The sequence below is a fragment of the Falco naumanni genome, chromosome 13 (assembly GCF_017639655.2).
Source record: "Falco naumanni isolate bFalNau1 chromosome 13, bFalNau1.pat, whole genome shotgun sequence".
In the NCBI taxonomy this organism is placed as follows: Eukaryota; Metazoa; Chordata; class Aves; order Falconiformes; family Falconidae; genus Falco; species Falco naumanni.
The window spans coordinates 5536715-5549294 of record NC_054066.1 but is presented as its reverse complement, the minus strand read 5'-3'; the positions used below and the strand labels follow the sequence as shown (position 1 = coordinate 5549294).

General features: G+C 41.6%; 1 protein-coding gene across 1 annotated transcript in view; it reads left to right on the top strand.

The window, feature by feature from the left end:
• Positions 1-1657: 1657 nt before the first annotated feature.
• AMER3 (APC membrane recruitment protein 3) overlaps positions 1658-12580 on the top strand; it is a 41859-nt gene continuing 30936 nt past the window's right edge. Inside the window, exons 1-2 of the mRNA XM_040613780.1 lie at positions 1658-1731; positions 8759-11819. Coding sequence (XP_040469714.1) covers positions 8780-11815 — 3036 coding nt within the window. The 5' untranslated portion in view covers positions 1658-1731; positions 8759-8779 and the 3' untranslated portion in view covers positions 11816-11819. The remainder of the gene's footprint in view (positions 1732-8758; positions 11820-12580) is intronic.

Here is a 12580-nt window from a genome sequence, read left to right as displayed (position 1 = left end):
TTCCAAGAGCGCACGAAGTGGTGGTTCTCAAAAGTGACATCGCTGCAGAGCAAGGATGTACTACTTGAAAACTTGGTGGTTTGACATACCCACCACGAAGAAAGGCTTCCTACTAGATCAATACAAATATTTAATACTGAATAAAAACATCAAATCTATTTCTAATTAATGTGTTTTCTCTCATGATTGATCTTAACCTACTTGCCAGAGCTACTAGGATTCACGCACAGCTTGTTCTTTCCTCTCACCAGTCTTTTGGTGAAGTCACACAAGGGCTTTCTACTTGCAGGTTGGACTGAACCCGGCGTGTTTTCCAAGATGTAACTTTCCAGTCTCTACCATCGGGGACACCTGAGTGGGTTACTGGCTGCACTCAGAGCAGGAGCACTTCTGCCTTTTTTAATGTTAACTGGCTGATCTTTCAGGTTTAGGAGCTTAGACAGCGCCTGCTCTAGTGCTGTCTAGATGAGGGACGCTCATCTTCAGTTCATACAGAGCTGGAGGATTTCCTAAATACCTGCACAGACTGGACCTGTCTGAACTTGCTCTTCTCACTCAATCATCTGAAAGCTGCCTGTTCACTACCTTAGAGCAACTGTGATTACTAGCCCTTACGTCTGAAAGGTAAACTGCCTGCAGATATGCCAGTCTGTACACAAACTACTGCGTTATCCTAGAGTACAGCTCTAAACTGCAGCTCACAGGAGAGCTACTGAAGTAGATTAAGCCACTCCTTCATGACATACACTTTTACTTTTAAGAGGTTCCTCTCATGCCCTCAACAGAGAGAGGTGTTTCAATAAGCAGGAAGGAGAAGGCAGAGGTTTTGAGAGACTGATGTAAAGGACTCAGAGGAAAGTTAATGGGGAGGGACAATCAAAACATGATCAGGTTGGAAGCCCTTCATGGGGAGAGGGCTGGGACAAGGATGCCAGCTTTGTGCTTTTGTGAAATGAAAGCTCTGGTGTTTGTGATGGTAAAAACTCATCTATATAAGAAGGAATTATGTTGTAACATCAGACGTTGACTTGACTGCACACTGAAGCAGAAGTTTGGCTGTAAGAAGGATTTGATACATCATGTTTGTTGAAGGCAATATGAGGCTAACACTAGGCACTCTAGCTTAGAAATATTAACTCTCCCCTTATGCCACTTTGCTCCCCCATGAAAACCCCTCTTAACCTCAGCATTAACAAAAGTCCTACAAAGGGTGGTACACTCCAATAATCTGCATACGTTGAACAGTGAAACATCTCACTAATGTAAGAACATGTTAGGGCTGCATTTCTTGAATCCTAGTCAGAAAAAGAATAATTTGAGAAATTAAATTAATGTGGATGTGTTCCTCCTTATTTAATAAGCAGTCATATAGAGAGGAACGAAAATGCTGGCTCAGGACTCCCAAGCTTACCTTCTGGGCTTTTATTCCTTAGCAATGAAGGCATTTCCATGGCATCAAGCAGATGGCTGAAATAAGCATCTTTCCTAAATCAACCTACATGTGAAAGCCTATAATCTATGAAAGGTACGAAAAAGCTACAAGCAGGAGGAATGAGGGGGTGGGGTAAAGGAAGAAGGAGGAGGAAGAGACAGGGGGTGGAGAGTAACACTGGAGAGCAGCAGTGGTCCAACCCCTCAGAATCTGAAAAGCATCACAGGAGCCTCTGGATAAAGACCAGCCTCAGTAGCAAGGCTAGGAGACAGAGGATTTCTGCTCAGTGATAAAACATGGTGAGTAGGATTTTTGTAATCTGCCTTATTGTTTGCTCTGGTGCAATGGCATTTCCTTTGCTCTGACACTCACAGTGACTCTAAGGGATTATTATTTTGGGATGACTGCTTGGTTTTGAAGCATTGTTTTTTACTTATTTTTCTATATATGTCAAATATGTGCTTTTATTTATATAAATGCACATCCTGTCTTCTTTCAAAGCAATAAATTACTGAAAACAGCCAAAGCGGACAGCATTAACACTTTACTGTCTGGTACCAACAGGCTGCTGGCCAGGGCAAGTAAAAAATGCCCTGTTTCCTTCTCAGGTACACAGCGGAAATTTCTGCTCAGCTGCCTTCTCCTAGCAATAGAGTCATGACTCCATCGCTCCCTATGCAGGAGTTTATGCTGCCCTTTTACACAGTGTACTGGGAACATTTCAAGCAGTTACATTTCTTTCAGCCTCAGGTACAGAAGAAAGCTGAGTGAGGGGTACAGAGGTTTTGTCAGAGAAGGAGCCTCCTTTTGTCATGGTCTCAGTCTCCTTCTGTCCTGCCGCACGCCACATGCCCCACGCGGGGCTGGGGGAAGCAGTGGGTGCCACATGCAGGGCTGGGGGAAGCGGTGGGTGCTGCTGTTGCCCCAGGGGTCCCTCCTGTTGGCACACAGCAGGACAGTATAGAAACAGAGTAGAAACGCAGTAATTTTACTATGAAAATTCCTGAGCTCCACGGAACAGTTGGCAGGGCTTAAAGCTAGGTTCAGGCTTCCCTATACACATTGCTAATAAGATTAAGCATTTAGCTACACATCCTTCTAGTACTCTGCTGGGGAGTAGAAGATTTTACTTTGTGTGCTCAGTGGAATTAAGGTTGAAGAAAAACACACGGATGTGCTTTTTGCTGGTCCTTCGTGAGAAAGCCATTGCCTGACCTAAATGTGTATGCAAATAATTAGGCATCCCGGGTTACCCAAGAGAGGCAAATGATTAAGGGGAATGATAAGATACAGCCACTACCGATGATGAGAGGCGTATTCCTAATAAGAGGCATGATCTCAATGCAGGTTTGTGTGTCACACACACGTCTTTAAAAATAAACATTCTTCTGTTTCCTGAATCATGACTGTCCCTGATTACATCCTCCATCCTTTCCACCCTGTTCTTTTCTGTTTTCTAATGGAGATGAGATACTAGCAGGGCAATCAGTTATAAATGGAAAGATGAGCCCTGCTTTAAAATCCTCTTTGGTTTTCACCATAAGAACTGTTATGTTTATTTGCTTATGAGAAACAGTGTAACAGTAATATCCTGCAGACAGGATATCACTACCCTCCAGCAAGGAAGCATTTTATTGCTTTGTAATTAAAAGTCAAATTAACAGAATGGAATATATGCTGATGATTATCAATAAGTATTTCCATTACTACATTTTATCTTCTGAGATAGAGAGTTAAGGTTTTTGACTATAAATAAACAAGTCTTATTCCAAAAATACCTCCCCTCACACACTTTACTGGGAGCACCAGCTGTTCTTGATGCATTGCTAATTGATTAGATCTTAAGCATTAAAAATTAGTATCACCCACTGACTTTAAAAGTAGCTGTGGCTCTCACCACCTCATGCTTGCTTGTTTTTGCATTGTAGGACTTCCAACTGGTAACCAGCAAAAATCCTCCTGAGGTTAACCAGGTACAGGAAGGGAGAGCCTCCTAGAGTGCTCCGTTCTTTTTCCCTTTTCCATTATACAATTTCTTAGGAAATATTCTTAAAAACATTTCATCTTAAAGTGCATCCATTTTAAGAATGGTACATGTCCAAACACCTAAACCAGATAAATATTTTTCAGGAAACTGAATTATGCTACCATTTTTGTTTGGAAAGCAAAAATAATGTTTTCAAAGGTAACTCTGATACTCAGGATCTTGTCTGATTGACACAAAGCCACCTGTGAAAAAAGGATTTTGGACTTACTCCAAACTTGTATCCTAAAACATAAAAGCAGTCCAAATAGAGCCTTTTCCTTCTTTTTAAATTAAAAAAAACCCTGAAAGAGTATACAATGTTTATCAACTCTTTCATTTAATAAGAGGAAAACACTTGGAGGGAGGTGAAATTAAGACTCCAAGTGGCACGCAGAATTCTTCTTAGCAAGAGACAGTCAGGTACCATCTCCACAACCTGCACATTTTCAGAATAATTGAATTTAAAGAAGCAGAAGGAGCGCTCCTATCTTCCCTGCAAAACAATGACTGTATTCTGAGTTTTGCTTATTTATATCTCCAAGAGAGACACATTACACATCAAATAAGCAATAAGTGTCCACGCCAGACAGCTGATAAGATTTTGGAACAGATGAACCTTAATTATATTTTTTTCCTACTTAAGTAAAAGTAATTTTGAGCCAAACTTGCTGAAGCCAGACAGTTCATCTACATTTCCTTTTCATAATACTATTATTTCTATCCATGCAACCCTCCCTGAAGCAGATACTTCTGCTTTCCTAATAGGATGATCTTCCTAGAGTTACATACAAGAAGACTGCTCTTTTAGCTACTGACACATTAAAGCACAATCTAATTTACCTTTTCTTTGAAGATAACCTAAACAAACCCTTCCACTGTGAGATAAGCTAGTAAGATACAAGCTAATAATTTTGACACCAGCCCAAAAACCAAAGCAACGCTCTCCCCATTCCTCCAGACAGGAAGAACTGTGGACAGCTGAGCCTGGCAGAAAGCTCTGGGGGCCACAGGCAGAGGCAAGCGTGACCCCTCTCTTCTCTGACCCACATGACAGAGGCAATATCTGGACAGTTTGAATCCTGCTCCCTGCTCCTCCACCCATCTTCCTCCTGCTTCCTAACGAATATCCAGCTCAGCCCCACTGCATCCCTCTTTGGCCTCCTTGTCTGTTTACTTGGCCTTAGGTACAATTTATGTCATCTGAATACGGCTCTTATTAACCTGAACAATTACCTAACTCAGTCTTGTTCAGGGCCTCATAACCCAGAACTATAAGCAATTGCTTTGACTGTCCTAACACCAATCTCCTCAGCCAACAGGAATGTGTTCACCTTCCCATTCTAAAAATTTAACTTTGTTTTAGATAAATCACAGACACAGTAAAACCTTCTGTTTTTATGAAAAGGCTGTCAGACCCCCTGCACAGACGGTATAAGTTTGAGTATGAAGTATCTGCATTTTATGAGCAACATTATCCAAATTTAAACAAAAACCTTACTTCCATTATATAAGTATAAGCCCAAAATCCAGACCTAATTGCCTGCTTAGACACCTGTGAAATTCTAAACATGAACAGCTGGTATGATCAAGACAGAAAGTACTGTCTACTGTAGATGGGAAATCTCGATGTGGCTGCAGATTGTTGTAATTGACAATTAAACTGTAGCCAGTATAAGATTTAATGATGTAATCTATTTAAACATGTGTTCCATAAGTAATTTCACAGGTATTAAAAAAAGAGGTCAAGCAACATTAACCAAGAAAATATCCAGAGCCTGTTGAGAACAGAACAACCTAGCCTTAGTAGACCAACTGCCAGTTTCCACAGGTTTCTGTTCTGTACAGTGATTTTTAATTGCAAAATATATTATTTTTTGCAAAGGTGGGAATCACTCCCTTATATACCCTTTATCCCTGGTGGAAGAAGAGAGATACTGCAAGTTTAGTCCAAGAGGAGAATAATTAAAAAAGAGCAGAGACAGGCAATAGTGTAGCTCACTGCATGGGTCAAGAAATCCCAGAGAAGATGTACCATTTTTAAAATGCCTAGAATAATTTTTCACAGTATTTTTATTAGCTTTACATAACCACTGGAGGGTAACTTACCCTTACAGCACTTCAATCTGTTTCTAACTGCACTGGTACAGCTTCCACAGTTAGAGATAGAACTTGTGTCCCTGCAGAGAGAGAGAAAAAAGTATAATGGTACACTTCATTACAGCCAAAAATGCTAAAAGTATTAATAGATATAGAAAGGGAGAAGCATCACATAAATATTTCTGTTCTATATTTGGAAAGAAGCTAATTATCATTTATATCATATGAGGATGAAGAGGTACTCATAGTATGGGAAGTTACAAAACATCATCCAAGATGAATATTTAAAAAAATCTGCAGACACTGGTAGGCTGGCCTTAAAAGCCCTCAAAGAGTTGACTGAGGAGATCTTCCCTTTCTTGGCATTCATTTTTAATAATATTTTTTATGGGGAAGATTCCTGAAGTTGTGCCAGTGTTAAAACAGAATAAGCAGGATGACACAATGAACTAGATACTAATTAGTCTGCCATGAATCCTGGGGGGAAATGAGAAAAATAATATATGGGATTAAACAGAGACATTAAACAATTAGAATACAAAATTGGTGATTATACATATAGCAGATCTCTAAAAAAAACCTCAAAAAAACAACAAACCAACTCCTAACTTATTTTTTCCTCATCAAAGGAAACTGAAAAGGTAGAACAAGCTACCATCGGTGTATCTTACATTATTGTACTACATATTTTCTCAGTTATTCAGGCCATTTGGGCTTTCATGTTAAAACTATTCATCTAATCTATAAAGAAAAAGATGAAAAAACTGAAAGTTTCTAGACCCAGTTATCAAACCGGTAGTCCATTGTGTTTCTTATCAAGGAGATACAATTCGTATCAAAGACTTCTTTATTCAAAAGATTACCTAACGACATCCTGAATTCTTAGCTTTAATAAGTTTCATACTTGGCAATAAAACGAATCCACCTCTAAAGGCCTTTTTAATGTATCGAGAGAAGAACTTTCCAAGTATGTAATTTCCTACAAAAGTGACCCTTGCTTAATACTCAGAATGGGCAGAAACAGCTGTAGGACTTCAAAGAACCCTACGTAACATTGTTGTAGCGCTAGCACTTGCAATGTCACAGACCCCTAAAGAGCTTCTCAGCAGCAGGACTTCCCACAGGGACACAGTACCTACTTCTACAATTGCAAAAGGACTGAGATGTCAGACACTTTATTTTGGGAATATTAATAACTGATCTTGTGTCACCTGCTCCTGATCGTTGTCACAACTCCGCTGGAGCTCTGTGTGCTGAATTTCTTCTCAATCACACCTCACTTTTCAGAAGAGGATTGTAATCGTGTCCCAGTGACCTATTTCTAAATATGCAAAACAAGTTTCCTGCAGCATCAGTGAACTCCAGATACCTGACAGTGTAGTAAAATGTTTACTGGCTTTCATTAAGAATGCTCTGCAATACTCACATGCAGCCCCAAATCAAATAAATATGCCAACATCTCAATCATACTGATAGACCTCCATCTATCACCACCCACCATGTATACTCTCTTCATGTTGAATATTCACATTTTACCCCTACATTTTTACCTTTTGTCACTGACCTACATTTAGTTGTAAATATTGTTAATCACCTGCTAGTTTGCAGCTCCTATGAGAAATGGGCTGTCACTGATCAGCCTGCTGGAGAAGTGCTGCAGTTGACACAACTCCCAGATACACAGACCCAGATCCTGTGAGGTGTTGGTCAGAGAGTTGCTGTTCCCAGTAAGCCCTGGCTACTGTAAAGCCTCTGGAGGCTACTGACAGCTATTACAGTTCAAGGTAGGCTAAAGACTGCTCTAAGTTGTACTTTAAGAGTGTACAAAGGCTAGGCTGAGTGCTGAATTTAAAATCTCCCTGGCTGTCTTTGTACTGGGTGCAGGTCTGGATCCACTGGTCTTATCTGAGGTTGTTGTCAAGGGAGTATTGGTAATTTTTCATTTCATCAGAGCTGTTACATAGTTTGTCAAGGAGTGCTAGAGATAGCACTGTGTTGTTTGTGTGTGTTGCATAGTTCAATAAGTGGTTTAGTTGCATGTAAACAATTTAAAATGAGATAAATCATGAACTGAGGTTTCATTAAGGAAAGATGCAAGCACATTCTTTCAAGAACAGGACTTGGACATTTTGTCCTGCTTCCCATCCAGTAAAAATCTGGTTTCTCGAACAGCTTTTAGGAACTGCTTGCTTTTTTCCTGACCTACCTTTATGTAACTCCACTGACTTACTCAATATTCAAGTTGATACAAGATGGGAAAAGATCGGATATGTCTATGAAATAACTGCTGGAAAATTGAAAGTGTCATGGCTAAAATAATTAATGACTAATTAGATTTATGAAAACATAAACCATATCCAATACTAAACGATATAGCAGAGTCCAAAATTGGCACTGATACAGGTAATGGAGTATTTTTAGAAATAGCTAATCAATGCACAATGCAGATTCTATGTGGCAATGCCTTAGCATGCTACATTGGTCTTTGTAAATTGGAAATGACATTTATCTCAAAATTAACAGTGATTTTCAATGTGGCATTTTTTACTTTTTCCAATAAAAGTAGTAGTGCAGAAAATGACACATTATGCTCAGGAGGAAGCAAAAACAGTAATTCAGTTTAAGCATGCTTTCCAGGGTAGTACCGAGATTTATGGATTTTCTATTCACAGGTAAGGATTATTTTAATATAAAGGAGCATCATGTGTCAAATATTTGATCCATTTTCTCAGGACATTTCCCACCTTGAGCTCTTCATTCTCCTCAAAAATACAGATTTATGAATTGTTGCCTCCCTGATGCAGACACTTGCATCTTAACAGTTCCTCTGGTATTGCTTTTCATGGATGCCCCTTCTACTTTCGGAAAAGAACCTCTCTCTTGTTAAAAGCCATCCTAAAGTCATAATCCTAAATCCACCCCCCCTCATTTCTAACAGACAAAATGTTCTCTGAGCCTCAGCTACCAATCCATAATGTGTACTGTCTTCTTGCTGGATCTTCCAGCCATTGCCAACTTACCTTCCGTTTCACTTGATCTGTTTCTCATGCAATACCATGAGTCAGTGATGGAAATTTCTGATGACAAACAAAACCAGTCCTATAATGCTCAACATCCATCCCTTTGTTCCCTAGTTGTTTTCAAAGTTTACAAGTGCTACCCACCACCCTCACTGTATTTTTGTTCTGCTGTTTTCTTGACAGAAACAGATGTGAGGAAGCAGTATGGAACTCAAGAGAGGAAAGACCTTCATAAAATCCAGTGTACAACATGAGAAAGTGTCACCAGTGCATGCAGCTCCTATCAACAAAGATGATACAGGGAAAGACAAAAAAGTGGCTCTGGAGGAAAACCAAAGCGTACCTGAAGTCCAGCTGGCATATTTGGCCACGCACAAGAACTACAGATTTCCTACCAGAGCAGCAAGGAATGGAGCTGGTGACCACAGTCTGGAAAAAACATCCGGATCCTCCTACAAACTTGTAAGGAAGAGTAAAACCCATGACTGTGTTGCTGAGGCAGACAAAACGGAGCACTGCAGCCCCAGCAGCAGGACTTGTGAAGAAGGTTTTTCTGGAAAGGGTAAGGGTCGACTTGTCAACAGCATCAGTTTTTCAGGGATGTCCAGCTCCAGCAGCAAGAAAGAGTGTGTGGTCAGTCCCAGCCAGTCTGCATGCAGCAGTCAGATGATCGATTACAGGAACTTTGTGCCACAGATGCCTTTTGTACCAGCTGTTGCAAAAACCATTCCCAGGAAGAGGATCTCCCTCAAGAGATCCAAGAAAGGGCTCAGAGATATATTTCATATTAAAAAAAATAAACCAGACAGCCTCACGTTCCTGGTTGAGAAGGACAAGAATCTGTCCTCTCCAGGCTGCAAGAGTGAGTTTCCTGGGCGTCTTGCAAAGTATCTTTTCAAAAGTGGAGAAACGTTTGCAGGTGACAGCTTGTCACAAGACTGCTCAGACAGTGAACTGCAGTCTGACTCTTCCTATGACTGCTGCAACACCCTGTGTGAAGATGTCGCCTCACTGAAGAGCTTTGACTCTCTCACTGGCTGTGGGGAAATCTTTGCTGATGAGAGCTCTGCTCACCTGGAGCTGGAGAACAGCAAAGAAGTTCTGCTGAGACGAAGCAAGCACAAAGACAGCCCCGTCATGGGCTCTTTTCAAGGAGGTGTCGAGCAGCTGGCCTCTCCTGGCCAGAATGAGACTGTTGAATTTGCAAAGTTTTGGGACAACATCAACAAATCAGTGATGCTACATCAGAGTGCTCTGTTTGATAAGAAGTTACCGAAGATACCTGGTCCTGACATGGAAAAGGATAGAAGCCCAGCTGCTGCATCTGTGAAAGACCCCCAAGCGTCACCTGATAAGGACGGTGACAATTCCAAGGAGAGCTCCACAGAAACAGGAACACCGAAAAGTGACAACCAAGAATCCACATCCACAAGTGATGAAGGATACTATGATTCATTCTCTCCTGGACAAGATGATGAAATGAAAGAGGCTCAGACCCCTGGGGTCCCAGGTAGATTTCCAAGAGACAGCTACAGCGGAGATGCTCTTTATGAGCTCTTCTATGACCCAAACGAAGTCAAAATAAACCCAGTCCTAGACGATGACTTGTGCACATCTGAAAGCATTTCAGAACAAGCCATTGAAATCCCTTTGTCCATTTACAGCTTTCGTGTTGGAGCTGAGGAGAACATGGCTTCCCAACCAGCTCTAGACATTATCAGCCAGGGTTTCTTCCACAGCACATGGAAAGGCAAAGAATGTTTGCTAAAGCTTTGCGATACTGAGCTTTCACTGACCATGGGGATAATAAACTGGCTGCGAAAACACGCGGGGCTGGTTTCTTCCCCTGACTCTCTTCAGAGTCCTCAGTCACAGCCAGAAAAGTCTAATGATTCATCAGTCTTGCCCAGCCCTAGTCCAGAGCAGAAAGGGAGCATGGAATCTCAGCAGGAGAAACCAAGCAAGGAAGAATCTAATACATTTAACCTATGTGCATCTTTGGAGAAAAGCAAACATGCAACCCAGGCCTCTTCAGTAAATGTTACCGAAAGAGACCACAGCCTTGACTCTTGCCATAACACATCTAACCTGGATTTCCAGGAAAGGGAAGGGAGTCACCACAAGGATTCATCTACAGTGCCTGAGACTGTGGAAGCCATTGCAGCATCAAGTTATGCATCACAATCACAGGCTAATGGAGACAATCTGCAGACATCTTCAAATGAAAATGAGAAGGCAACAATTTCAGAAGGATGTGAGACATCTGGAAATAAAAACCCACTGCCAGAAAAGCTGAACAAGGAGAGTGGCTCTCAATGCTCTGAAACCCCTTCGTTAGATGATAATCACGAAGTAGAATCATGTTACTCCTATAAGACTGCTGCGACCTCACTCCTGGATCCCCTCGAGAGGGAGGACAGAAATAAATCAATGTATCACTCTCTCTCTATTTCCTGTGACAAACCACTGCAGCCTCTTACTCTCAGACGCTTCCAGAGCTACATCAGCCCCACACCAATGGAGAGCAGCACTAACATAGTGCAGCTCTTAGAGCACTGTGTAACACAAGTGGCATCATTAAAAATCAGCTATGAAAACAAGCACTTGGAAGACAAATGCATTGGGTATGAAATGAATAATATAATTTGTAAAATGTCTCAGTACAAAAACAAGTTATCGTTGCACAATGAATGCAACTGTATTGCCCAAAATCCAGAATACTCCAGTATTCCTAGCACAAACCAATATAACTATGAGACAAGTTTCCCATCCAGCAGTCTATATCATTTGAAGCAAAATGGGGAGCAAATTTTCTCCGAAGATGAGAAAAGAAAAGCAAAAATCCTAGAGGAGGTCTCTAGAAGCAAGTTAAATTTCAAATATGCCCATCTAAATAATCAAGCGCTTTCCTATTTAAAAGACTTCACACTTGATCTCAGTTCAAGTGACTCTGCCCCTGCTACAGCTCTTAGCAGACCAACATTTTTACCTCTCTTTAACTCCGCCTGCTCAGACATACCTGCTACTTTTTCACAAGCCGCAGACAGCACCACCGACTCCCTGGTTGACTCGCTGCAGCCTAAGGAGGCCAAGCAGTGCAGCTCAGGGCCATGGAGTTATGCAGAGACCTCCTGCAGGGGTCTGGCTGGAGGGAGCGCCCTGTCCCCTCACCCAGAGGCAGGCAGCAACCCCAGACACAGCAGTGACAGGGAAGAACTACCAGTAACACACCGGCATTGAGAAGGTGAGTGATTATGGGAAGTCTGAAGTTAAATGTGAAATAAGTAACATCTGTTCCCTTTTCAGAGGGGGACCCTTACAGCAGACAAGTCTGATATATACTCAGGGTTTCTCAGTTTTCCACTTTCATTGATCTTAACCTTCACTTCAGCATGGTAGTTAAAAGTAATCAGATTTTAAATTACACGATTGCCCAAACCAGGAGCCACATATAGCAGGTACCACATTCACTGGGTCTTACAATTCCCATGCAAAAGATGAAGCCCCGTCTTCCACCCAGGTACAGCAGTTTTCATATCAGCTGAAGCAGGGAAATTTTTTCCTTCTCCCAGTTCAGGATCTGCCATGTTTGGAGCAACACAGTGGAAATGGCTGCCTGGCCACAGACTGAGCAGTATTCAGCTCACATTCTTTACTACCAGGTCATGAAATCCTCTTGCTACATAATGATAGCATAAAAATTATGCCCTGCTTCCCCTCTGGACTGGTAACTGGATATTAGACAGAGGTCTCTACTGCAGTCCTGATGGGTGAGCTGCTACACAGAGGGTCACACGAGAAAGCCAGCAATCTGCAATGTTAAGTCACAGGGCAGACAGACGTACCCTGTTCTGCAGTTGCATATGTATGGTGTGCCCTTAAGCACAAGGGAAAGCCCATAATACTGTGCTGCTGCTGCTACACATGCCAAAAGGGTGTTCTTCCTTCTTGCAAGCCTGAAGTCCCTCTCCAGCAGGTGCAGCTGGTCTCTGGCCAAACTGTGCT